The 12863-nt window shown below is 42.8% G+C and overlaps 1 protein-coding gene across 3 annotated transcripts in view; it reads right to left on the minus strand.

Moving 5' to 3' along the window:
- Nucleotides 1-4325: 4325 nt before the first annotated feature.
- LOC122563066 (vesicle transport protein GOT1B-like) overlaps nt 4326-12863 on the minus strand; it is a 38401-nt gene continuing 29863 nt past the window's right edge. For all 3 annotated transcript variants that reach the window (XR_006315478.1, XM_043716431.1, XM_043716430.1), the window contains 2 exons: nt 10175-10307; nt 4326-4919 (listed from right to left, as the gene is read on the minus strand). Coding sequence is in view for 1 of the 3 variants with exons in the window: in XM_043716430.1 (XP_043572365.1) it covers nt 4600-4919; nt 10175-10286 (432 nt within the window). In the remaining 2 variants the exon portion in view is untranslated. The remainder of the gene's footprint in view (nt 4920-10174; nt 10308-12863) is intronic.

Genomic DNA, 12863 nt, shown 5'->3' on the forward strand with positions numbered 1-12863 from the left:
AATGAGAATTACGATCTGAAATACACTGCTTGAGGGTGTGGTGAGGACAGATTCAACTGTGGCTGTCAAAAGAGAATTGGAAGAGCATCTTTTGAGAAAACGTGGAAGGGTTTTCAGATAAGGGCCAGGGGAAAACAAATCTCACTGAGCTCCTGCAAAGAGCCTGGAATGCTCAAATGGCTTTCTATCATTTCTTCATAGACTCCCTACAGTGTGGAAGCAGGCCCTTCTGCCCAACAAGTCCACACCGACACGCCGAAGGGTACCCCACCGAGATCCATTCCTCTACTCTATATTTACCGTTGACTAATGCATCTAACCTACACATCCCTAAACACTACTGGCAATTTGCTATGGCCAATTCACCTAACCTGCACATCTTTGGACTGTGGAAGGAAACCAGAGCACCCAGAGGAAACCCACGTAGACACGGGGAGAATGTGCAAACTCCACACAGACAGTCGCCTGAGGCGGGAATTGAACCCAGGTCTCTAGCACTGTGAGGCAACAGTGCTAACCACTGAGCCACCCTGATTTGTACTCACTCAGATGCTTCTCTCAGCTCCATTCACTTTGCATTTCTTAGAGAACTGCCTTTGCAATGACATTGTAACTGGGTTGTTCAGGCCCTATGGCAAGACAAGAAGGTAACACTGCAAACATGCAACACCGCCCATGTTGTGCGGAAACATTGGCCATTATGCTCAATCCATTGTATGGTTGGCTGAGTGTAACTGTAGCCTAATAGCCCAGTGTCAAAGTTCCAGCTCCTGGTGTACCATTGAGGCTTTTCCACTTTTGTAAGGGGCTATGTTTAAAGTGATAGAGTCATACAGTACAGAAAGAGACCCCTCAGCCCAACTCGTCCATGCTGACCAGGTTTCTCAAACTGAACTAGTCCCATTTGCCTCCATGTAGCTCTTATCTCTCTCAACGTTTCCTATCCATGTATCCGTCCAAATATCTTTTAAATGTTGTCATTGTACCCACTTCTACCACTTCCTCTGGCAGCTCGTTACAGGCACACATCAATTGTCCCTCAGGTCCCTTTTAAATCTTTCTCCTTGCACCTTAAACCTATTCCGTCTAGTTTTGAACTCCCCTACCCTGACGAAAAGACTTTGGCTATTCATTTTATCTATGTCCCTCATGGTTTTCTAAACCTCTATACAGTCACCCCTCAGCCTGGGTCACTCCAAGGAAGAAAATTCCCAGCCTATCCAGTGTCTCCTTATAATTCAACCTTCTAGTTTGTGGTCTTTTAGGGTAATAATGTTGATTAGGGCAACGCTGGTGTTTTGAATTGATGTTTAATAAGGTGTGAGTTGTTGTTGCTCATTATGTTCACATAAAACCAGCAGTAAGGAGAAGACAAATCAAATCCAGTACTGGGCACTCTAATCCCCTTTTTTTGTCTTCAATTCCAGTTCAGGTTTGGATAAAATCATTTATTTCACAGAGGATCTCTTGATTTCTGATCCATGGCTGAAAGAGAGTTCCTAAAGAGTTTGTAAATTAGCAGAATCCAGTTGGGTTTATTGTTCTCTTTCGACAACTGCAGAAAATTTAGCTCAGTCAGATCTCATTTCACCTCTGGTTGAAGCTTGTTCTCAATTATAGCAGCTTGGGACTCACAGCCAACAACAAGTGGGCCCTCTTGTGGCACAGTGGTAGTGTCCAACGCCTGGGCAAGGAGTTCTGAGTTCAAGTCCCACCTGCTTCAGAGGTGTGTAATAATATCTCTGTCCAGCTTGATTAGGAAAAACTGGATTAATTTAACAAAAGGTTGCGGTCAACAAGTTCACCTGTTTGGAGGCTAAGGAGTGACCTTGTAGAGGTTTATAAAATCATGAGGGGCATGGATTGGGTAAATAGACAAAATCTTTTCCCTGGTGTGGGGGAGTCTAGAGGGCATAGGTTTAGGGTGAGAGGGAGAAGATTTAAAAGGGATTTAAGGGGCAACTGTTTCACGCAAAGGGTGGTACGTGTATGGAATGAGCTGTTAGAGGAAGTGGTGGAGACTGGTACAATTGCAACATTTAAAAGGCGTCTGGATGGGTATATGAATAGGAAGGGTTTAGATGGATATGGGTCAAGTGCTGGCAAATGGGACTAGATTTATTTGGGATGTCTGAGAGACATGGATGAGTTGGACCGAAGATCTGTTTCCGTGCTGTATATCTCTAAATCTCTTTGACTCTATGACCCTAGCTCTATTATATTGCTTTTCTATTGCTCAGACCTTTGTGTATAGGAGTTGGGACATTATGTTGAAGTTGCACAAGGTGCTTTGGTAAGGCTTCTTCTGGAGTATTGTGTCCAATTCAAGTTGCTCTGTTATAGGAAGGATATTGTTAAGTTTTCAGAAAAGGTTTACCAGGGTTTTGCTGGGAATGGAGAGCTTGAGTTATAAGGAGAAGCTTTTTTCCCCAGGAGCGTAGGCGGTTAAGGTGTGACATGAAAGACATTTATAAAATCATGAGGGGTATAGATAAGGTGAATGGCAGGTGCCTTTTCCCTAGGGTGGGGGATTTCAAATCTAAGGGATAAGGGAAGAAGAGAAATATTTTTAAAAAATATTTTTTCACACAGAGGGAGGTTCGTGTATGGATGGACTTCCAAAGGAAGTGGTGGATGTTGGTACAGTTACAACATTTAAAAGACATTTGGATATGTACATGAATAAGAAATGTTTGGAGGGAAATGGGCCAAGGGCAGGCACGTGGGACTAGTTTAATTGGGATTATGGTCGGTAATGGACTGGTTGGACTGGAAGGTCTGTTTCCATACTGTATGACACTATGACTTTTAGTTGACGCTGAGAGCAAACTATAGCTGCCTTCTTATATTCCCTACCTGTAAATTAAATGTTGCCTATCAGGAGGGAACTGTATGCATGAATGTCCAAAGGCAAAACCCATGCATATTTAAGACTGAGATACATAAAATCTTGAGAAAATAAGGATTATAGGCAAAGCACAACTGGAGTTGAGGAATGCCGGAGCAGCCATGATCCTATGGAATGATGCAGCAGGTTAAAGGGGCCAAATGGCCTATTCCTGTTCCTATTTCTTATGGTCTTATCTCCATCATTATGAAGCAAGAAGCTCTCCATGGTCTCTAGTTTGACATCACTCTGTTAATGGGACATTACTGGGGAAAAAAGTGGCTGCTACATTTTTTAGATCATAACAGTAGCTATATTTCAAAATATTCCATCGGCGCTTTAGGCTAACCAAAGGTAGTCAAAGGTGCTGTATAAATGCAACTCTTTCTTTCTGACAGATAACAAGTGACAATTGTTGCCTGTGGCTTCCTTGCGTCAAATGTTGCTGATACTTCTGAAGCTATGGAAGTCTTATCATGTCGGGGTTACTGTCCCTACTGCTCAGGCAGAGCTTTGAAGTTTAAGTCCCACACAAGGACTGATACCCAATGAAGGTGTGATAATAACATGGCTAAACAGTATGAGTAGCAAACTGCAGTTCCTTCCCCAGTACACACCAATGGCAGGTAGTAAGTATGGGAGAAATTCTTGATTAACAATGTGATAGAAAGAATATTGGAAACTGTCCTGATTACATGCTGTAAAAATGCAGATTATCATAGCAATTTGGGACCCCCTTTGCGAACTGGAACTCATCATCACTTGAGGAGGGATTACTAGCTGTTACATTTTCCTTTATGTGGTGAATAGTGTGCCTGTCAATTTTTGTAGGAGGTAAATGGACTGGAGGCCATCACAAGGAGGTGAAGACCCTTTGCAGACTGGAGGCAAGGCCTCGAGTTTCAAAGCCCAGTGTGGTGTGGAGGCTAGGCCCGGATTAGCCTAGAACCTAGGGCCAGTGTGGTCTGGAGACTAGGCCCGGTGTGGCCTGGAGACTTGGCCTGCTGTGGTGTGGAGACTTGGTCTGCTGTGGTGTGGAGACTGGGCCTGGTGTGCCTGAAGGCTAGGCCCAGTGTGGTCTGGAGACTAGGCCCGGTGTGATCTGGAAGCTTGGCCTGGTGTAGCCTGGAAGCCTGGCCTGGTGTAGCCTGGAGACTTGGCCTGGTGTAGCCTGGAGGCTTGGCCTGGTATAGCGTGGAGGCTAGGCTAGGTGTGATCTGGAGGCTAGGCCCAGTGTGATCTGGAGGCTTGGCCTAGTGTGGTCTGGAGACGCAGTGCCAGCCGGGCTGGGGTGGAAGGAAGGTAAATTGTGTACTTTTATTTTTTTCATTTCTCCTTTTTATTCTTATGCTATACTTTTTATTTATTATTTTTTCAATTTTATACCAAATACTTAAGCACTTGTACCTAGGTAACTTGTATGGAAGGGGGTGCCATAACTAGTGACTTGTAAACTTTTCGCTGTACTCATTTGACTACATATGATAGTAAAGCTGATTCAATTCAATTCAAAACTTCATTTCTAATGACAAATTCATTCAATGCTTCATTTAAACTTCATGTAAGATTTTATATGAAGTTAATTACAGAGGAAATAATTGGCATGCCTTCTGATGCCAGCTATTAATAAACAATAAATTTATAGTATCTCTGGTAAGTAATAGGCCATCTGATCATGGCCCACAGCGTAATAATATCTGAAACCATCCCTCTCATTTCTTCTCACCATCAACCAGACTCTTCCCATATCTTAATCCAAAAGAATTCCAGTTGTACGAGGCAGAATCTTTCTCCCTCTTCACCAAATCTTTCTCCCTCTTCACCAAATCTAACTCAGCTCCTCGTGAGTGGTGTTTGTTCAGGATGAGCTTTATTATGCACAGCTCCCAGCTGAGGGCCTGTTGTCTTCGGAAGAGATTGTAAAGAGGATTCTTGGAATTTGTTATCACACTCGGGTCCCGTGGGTGACTGGAACAGGGAAAACCAACTGCCTGGTGGAGTTCTTCAGAGTTCGTGTGATCAAAGGGTCTGACTGTTAAAATACAAAAGTGTGACACAGTGAAGTAAATTTCTTTCAGAACAGACACAATGATCACAGACTCTCTTACCGTCAAGCCAGATTTTATAAATATTGCAAAGCTGATTGTGCTCAAATGAAATCTTTTTATTGGCTATTTTGATGAGATATAATAGATCTTAAAATCATGAAGGATTTGAATGAGGGGGATTACACCCCTCATCATTACTCATGTCCTCCATCCATTTCTGATTCTCCAATGGTAACCCCCTTAACTTGGATCAGTTTTCAACGTTAATTACTGATGTTGCAGATGGAGTGAGAATGTAAGAGAGGTATAGAGAGAGAGAGAGAGGTTTAAACTTGTGAAAAGAATAGCATGTAACTCAGCCATATCCAGACTCTGCAAAATGAAATTTTCTGCCATTTTACAGAAATGCCATTTTGCCTTGTTTTGTCCCTCTTCTCTTTTTCTATTGCTGCCTTCAGTAGTTTTTTCACAATCGGAAGTGTAGTTTATTTGCAATGGGATATTAATTTTTATATTGGACAACTTTCCATGTCTTCAGTGTGTGTATTTCTTCAACTTGTTTGAGTTCTTTTTGATCCCTTTGATAATGTTCTCTGCTGCCTCAGCCTTTGACTGGGAGTAGTGAGATGATGATGATGATGTTAAGTTTCCCAATCCTTTTTGAAGCAGATGAATTATTTGCTAGTGAACTGAGGGGCACTCTCACTCATCACAATATCTATCATGCCTTAAAATCTGAAGTGTGTTTTCAAGCATTCTACAATCTCGTTGGGAGTTCCTGAAATCAACTGGTCTAACTCTAAATAGACCACATATGAGTCTACAGTGATAAGATGATCATTTCCTGCAAGAGTGAAGAGGTCTACTCCCAGATTCATCTACGGCCGTTCTCACCTTCCAGTCCTGAAGAAGAGTCTACCAGATTTGAAACGTTAACTTTGTTTCTCGCCATGTACCCTGTCAAACCTGTTGAGTTTCTCCAGCATTCTCTCTGTTTGTTGCAACTGTGATCTGTCTGCATTGACATGTACACCAGTGACTCTAACTTGCTTAACTTGATACAGTTACATTCACTGCATTGGCTGATATAATCCTTAATCTCCTTTTCTGGAGGTAAACAGTCCAATTTTTTTTAGATTTAGATTCAGATTTAGGTTGTATTGTCACGCCTACTCTCATGGGGTTACAGGAGTACAGTGAAAAGTGTTCAATGTCACCGTTCCTAGTGCCATCTTTAGGTACAAAGGTACCTCGGTGAAAAATCTTAGGTACAAAAATAGAAAAGTAAAGGAATAAGTTAAAAGGTTCATCACTACTTGGGTAGTGTTGTAGAACAGAGGGACCTAGGGGTGCAGGTACATAATTCTTTGAAGTTTGAATCGCATATAGACAGGGTGGTTAAAAGGGTGTTTGGCATTCTTGCCCTCATTGCTCAGCCCTTTGATTATAGCACTTGGGAAGTCATATATTGTGGTTGTACAGGACATTGGCTGAGGAATTGGGAGTAATGGATAGCATTTTGACTGGGGTGGGATGGGGGGAGTAGGAGAAGGTGTAGTCCAGGTAGCTGTGGGAGTTGGTGGGTATGAAGTAGATGTCCATGTTGAGTCGGTTGCTGGAAGTGGAATTGGAGAGGTCCAGGAAAGGGAGGAAGGTGTCCAAGATGGTCCATGTGAACTTGAGGTCCGGGTGAAAGGTGTTCATGAAGTTGATGAACTGTTCAACCTCCTTGTGGGAGCATGAGGTAGTGCCAATACAGCCATCAGTGTAGCGGAGGAAAAGGCAGGGAATGATGCCAGTATAGCTGCGGAAGATGGACTGTTTCACGTATCCAGGTGCCCATGGCTACTCCTTTGGTCTGAAGGATATACGAAGATTCGAAGGAGAAATTGTTGAGGGTGAGGACCAGTTCAGCCAATCGAATGATGGATGCATACAGGGACTGGATGTCCATGGTGAGGATGAGGCATTGGGTGCCGGGAAACCAAAAGTCATGGAGGAGGTGATGTCCCAAATGTATGTGGAGAGATCATGGACCAAAGGGAACAGGACTGTGTCAAGGTATGAGAAGATAATTTCGGTGGGGCAGGAGCAAGCAGAGATGATGGGTCACCCGTGGCAGTTAGGTTTGTGAATTTTGGCTAATAAGTAGAACCGGGCGGTGCGGGATTCCCAGACTATGAGGTTGGAGACTGTGGATGGGAGATCCACCTGAGGTGATGATGTTGTGAATGGTCTGGGAGATGATGGTTTGGTGATTGGAGGGTTGGTCGTGGTTGAGGGGGCAGTAGGAGGAGGTGTCTATGAGTTGGTGCCTGTCTTTAGCGGTGAACACGGTGCACCAAACTACCACAGGGCGTCCCCTTGTCTGCTGGTTTGATGGTGAGGTTGGGGGTTGGAGCGGAAGGAGTGGAGGACTGTGTGTTGTGAGGGTGAGAGGTTGGAGTGAGTGAGAGAGGTGGACTGGTTGAGGCAATCAATGTTGCAGCGGCAGTTGGAGATGAAGAGATCGAGGGTGGGTAACAGGCCAGCAGGGGGTGGTCCAGGTGGATTGAGTATGTTGGAGGTGGGATAAGGGGTCCTTGGAGGGTGGGTGGGAGTCCAGATGGAAAAAGTATGCACAGAGGCAGCGGAAGAAAAATTCAACATCGTGACACGTGTTGAATTTGTTGAAGTGGGAGCATAGTTGGATGAAGGTGAGGCTTTAACTATGGGTTGATCATTCATCCTCATAAAAGGTGACTATCTTCACTACAACAGTTGTAAACCATTTACCATCTATTGAGTTGACTAGGTTGTATGAAGTGGTGTGGTTCATCGGACTCTTTTAATGATATCTCTCCATGGTCAACTGTATCTGCTTGCTGTCTTGCTTACTGTCACTGATTCAGCCACAGCCTGCCTTTTTGGTTATTTTCCTTTTCAATAGTGTTTAAAAGCTTTCAGCATCTCTGAACATTTTTGCATTCCTCTTTTAGTAGCTGTGCTTCTCTCACAGCTCTTCAACTTTCAATCTTGACTCCATTCCTAGCACCATAATACGAGCACAATGTTGTTAGTATTTAGTCTTTGTTCAGACTGCCTTTAAGATGGCTGCCTGCAGTGATGCCTCATAGCAGAGGTCACAGAGGACTGTAATGAGTCAGGAAGTATGCTAGTACAGCACTACATTTCTATCCAAATAATCACTGAGAAAGAGATGAGAAATTGGAAGAAATCTCTTTACAGAAAAAAATGTTTTGAGGTGGGATCAAGAGCATCCTATAAGGGAACAATATGACAAATCATAGAATCCTTACAGTGTGGAAGCAGGCCATTCAGCCCATCAAGTTTGCACCAACCCTCCACAGAGCATCCCACTCAGACCTACCCTGTCCATGTAACCCTGCAAATCCCATGGCTATCTCACCTAGCCTGCACATTCCTGAACACTACAAGCAATTTAGCGTGGTCAACCCAGCTAACCTACACATCTTTAGACTGTAGAAGGAAACCACCGCACCCAGGGCATACGTGCAAACTCCACACAGGCAGTTGCCTGAGGCTGGATTCAAGCCCGGGTCTCTGGCGCTGTGAGGCAACAGTGCTAACCACTGCACCACCGTGCTGCCCGTATTGAATATCTGAAGCAAAACATAGAGCCAAGGATTGCTGGTATTAACTTTGGTTTGTCTAAAAAAATGAATGTCGGAATATCTTCCTTCTTTGCAACGAATAATAGTAAGAGCTCAATTCATGTAACACACGAAGAAATTTCATGCAACTTGAACAGCCTGATTCAAACCATATGTTACGAATATCTGATCATGTTATTAAAACTAATTTATTCTTTTCTTTGACTCTACCAAAAGGTGGTGCAACCACTACCATTTTTAAAATTTTGATCAGAAAAATGATTCTCAAGAATTTGCAACGGAGTTTTATTGCCTGAGTAGTCAATCTCACAAGACCCCAAAGGGGATTTGAGTTTAATTATCGGCTTCATTGGAATGTAATATATTGAGGAGGGTCAAAGTCGAGACTGTTCAGATGTCTTTACTGTCAGCAAATGTGAAGAATGTTGCCCAGGAGTCAATCCACCTGTGCTCCACATGGTATTGGCTCTCAAATTTCAGTCCTCCAAATCTGGTGTGAAGTATAAAATGGAGAGAGAATGTGTAAAAGGCTAATGTTTCAGCTTTTGAGAAGCGAGTAACTCAATCATACTGAGACACCTCCGTTAAAAGATATGTGCCCCTGTACTGTAATTGCTGTATTTGCATAAATAACAGTCCATGTATACAAAGCACGTGTGTGAATATTTTGTTTTATGTGCATGCTTCTATTACCATTTATGGAGATTTATGTCTTGACAAAGTTTATATCTCAGGCATGGCATTCCAATGCAATACATTGAGCTAGTTCCCTATGCAATGAAAACAGAAAGTGCAGAGAAATTCAGAAAGACTAACGACATCTGTGGAGAGAAAAACAGAGTTAATATTTTGAGTACAGAACTCAAATCTCTTCCAGTGCATAATTAACCACAATTCAGAAGTTTATAAGACACTATGCTTGATCCTGTTGTTGACATTAATTAATTGAAACCATTCAAGCTTATCATTGAAATTCACAGGTTTAGCAATGTAGCTTCAAGTATTTAAGTTTTGGATGTCCTTTTGTAAACCAATTGGATATGGACAAAATCTTAGAAGCAAATCAGTGAATCAGATATTTCATGTATTTTGTAAAAAGCAATCCAATAGTTTCATGACTATTACAAATGGGATTGCTGGTTCATAAATGTAATCTCAATATTGCTGGTTGTAAAAACACAAAGCATTGAAATTTTCCCACAATTCCTCCCACTTCAATGCCCTAATTTTAACAACCCTCGACAAGGGCATGTTTTGGTCCCTTTTGATTCTCAGGTGATGAAGCATAACATCCAGTTGGTGATGAGGTGGCTGAGCTTTGGAGACTGCAGTATTTCTCAATTGCACTTGATCCTGTGGCCCATCCTTCGACCAGTTCTAAGCTAAAAGGGCAGCTCTTGGTAAGATTGTTGCAAACATTCAGGCATGTTGGGTGCCCACCGATAGGCTCCATTACAATGTCATCAGTCAGATCATTGACATTAATGGGGGTGGGGCAATGAATATTTTAAGGCCTTTGCTCAGTTCAGAGGTTCTAAACTTTATGTCTGTTTAGCAAAGAAATGAACTATGTGTCACAAAATCTCACACAAAGCTAACTGTACCTGCAAGCTGCGGTCTACGCATTGAAACATCTCTGTCCCAGTCCATCTCCAGGGGGTTTGCAAGCTGTCTATCGAAACAGAGGACCATCAGGAACAGCAGGAATGTTCTCATCCTGGAAACCACTGTGGAATACTGGTGAATTGCAAAAGAAAGTGGGTGTTGAACATTGCTTCAAGGAAATAATTATTGTAATTCAGCAATCCAGTATTCGAGTTGTTAGGAAGTGGACTTGCCAGCCTAAGTAATCCACTTAGAGTCATAGAGTCATAGAGATGTACAGCATGCAAACAGACCCTTCGGTCCAACCCATCTATGCTGACCAGATATCCCAACCCAATCTAGTCCCACCTGCCAGCACCCGGCCCATATCTCTCCAAACCTTTCCTATTCATATACTCATCCAAATGCCTGTTAAATGTTGCAGTTGTACCAGCCTCCACCACATCCTCTGGCAGCTCATTCCATACACGTACCAGCCTCCGGATGAAAAAGTTGCCCCTTGGGTCTCTTTTATATCTATCCCCTCTCACCCTAAACCTATGCCCCCTAGTTTTGGACTCCCCGACCCCGGGGAAAAGACTTTGTCTATTTACCCTATCCACACCCCTCATAATTTTGTAAACCTCAATAAGGTCACCCCTCACGCTCCAGGGAAAACAGCCCCAGCCTGTTCAGCCTCTCCTCTTGGCTCAAATCCTCCAACCCTGGCAACGACCTTGGAAATCTTTTCTGAACCTTTTCAAGTTTCACAACAGCATTCCGATAGGAAGGAGACCAGAATTGCACGCAATATTCCAACAGTGGCCTAATCAATTGTCCTGTACTGCCGCAACATGACCTCCCAACTCCTATACTCAATACTCTGACCAATAAAGGAAAGCATACCAAACATCACCTTCACTATCCTATCTACCTGTGACTCCACTTTCAAGGAGCTATGAACCTGCACTCCAAGGTCTCTTTGTTCAGCAACACTCCCTAGGACCTTACCATTCAGTGTATAAGTCCTGCTAAGATTTGCTTTCCCAAAATGCAGCACCTCGCATTTATCTGAATTAAACTCAATTACAGTGGGTCAGGCAACATCCACAGGGAGAGAGCAAGCTAACATTTCCAGTCTAGATGACCCTTCATCTCTGAAGAGTCTGACCCGCTGTGATCTCCAGCATTTGTTGTTTTCAGTACATTTTCTTTCTCTCGCTCTGGGCTCCATCTCCAACTATCATTCCCCCCCCCCCCCCCAGAGTTTTTTCAACAATTTATGTTTCTTTTGTTTCAGATCTGCAGCATTTGTGGTTCTTTAGCTTATCTTAATTAGATATTCTTGGAGAGACAGGGAAAATGGACTCAAGCAGGAAGGCCAAGCAACTTCTGATGATTTATCACGGATGTTCACATTTATCAACTGTGTATTTATTAAAATACTGACAAGAGGCTTGGCTGCTAGGTTTGATTCAGCAGTTCTTTGGGTGACAGAAAGGACGCATAAATTGGCCAAAGTCTAAGCAAGAGAGTACAACACAGAACCACAGGGGTAAGTGCAAAAAATAGAAATTCACAAACTTCACAAGGATGGTACTGGAACTGAGAGAATATAGCGACTAGGAAAGCTTAAGCATGCTTGGGGATATATTGTTAAGGGGAACCTGATACAAATTTTTTAAAGATGACGAATGGGTTAGACAGGGTAGATGTGGAGAAAATATTTTAATTTGTGGGTGAATCCAGACCATAAATGCAAGATGGTTGCTCACAAATGAAACATAAAAAAAAGTTATCTTCAGAAGCAATCACTTGAATGTGCAAAATGATTACTGCCATACCTTGGACTGTATGCATTAGGCTTCTCCCACAGACTGAAGCCTGTATGATTGTCATTACATGGATCCTATACTCCCTGAGCTCACTGCGGTATTGCCAATCGACAACATAATGTCTTGTTATTCCAAACAACCTGCATCTCATAACTTACAGCAATCCCTCCCCACACTTGGCGAGACTTAAACTCTTTAGAGACACTGGGATATACATGATCCTGACCACAGTGGTTGGTCACCTCTCCTCAAGTCTCAACCACATGCTTTCCTCTGCGCTGCTGATATCAAAGTAATATTACCATTTACATCATCACCATTAGCACTATCTCAGGAAGTGGTTGAGGCAAATAGTTTAGATGCTTTCACAAGGAAATTAAATACATGAGAAAAAAGGGATCAGAAAGATGTGCTGTCAGGCTGAGATGAGGCAGATGGAATGAAAAGAGACCCGTGGGGTATAAGCCACACAGACTAGTCAGTTTTAGTGATCTGTTTCTGTCTTGGATATTCTCTATAATAAATTGATGGATAGGTTATCTGATTGGAATGGTGAATTGGTTGAGCGATGGTGAGGTAGATATTGGTGCATGGCTGGAGGGAGGAGGTGTCGCAAGTTGGTGTGACATCCTTATAAGGGGTTTATTTAGGGATAAAGTTAAAAATCACACAACACCAGGTTGTAGTCCAACAGGTTTGTTTGGAAGTACTAGTTTTCAGAGAACTGCTCCTTCATCAGGTAACCAGTGAAGAAGCAGCGCTCTGAAACCTAGTACTTCCAAATAAACCTGTTAGACTATCACCTGATATTGTGTGATTTTTAACTTTGTCTATCCCAGTCCAACATTGACACCTCCAAATCAGAGGTAGGGAT

This window comes from Chiloscyllium plagiosum, chromosome 26, assembly GCF_004010195.1.
Source record: "Chiloscyllium plagiosum isolate BGI_BamShark_2017 chromosome 26, ASM401019v2, whole genome shotgun sequence".
NCBI classification, from domain to species: Eukaryota; Metazoa; Chordata; class Chondrichthyes; order Orectolobiformes; family Hemiscylliidae; genus Chiloscyllium; species Chiloscyllium plagiosum.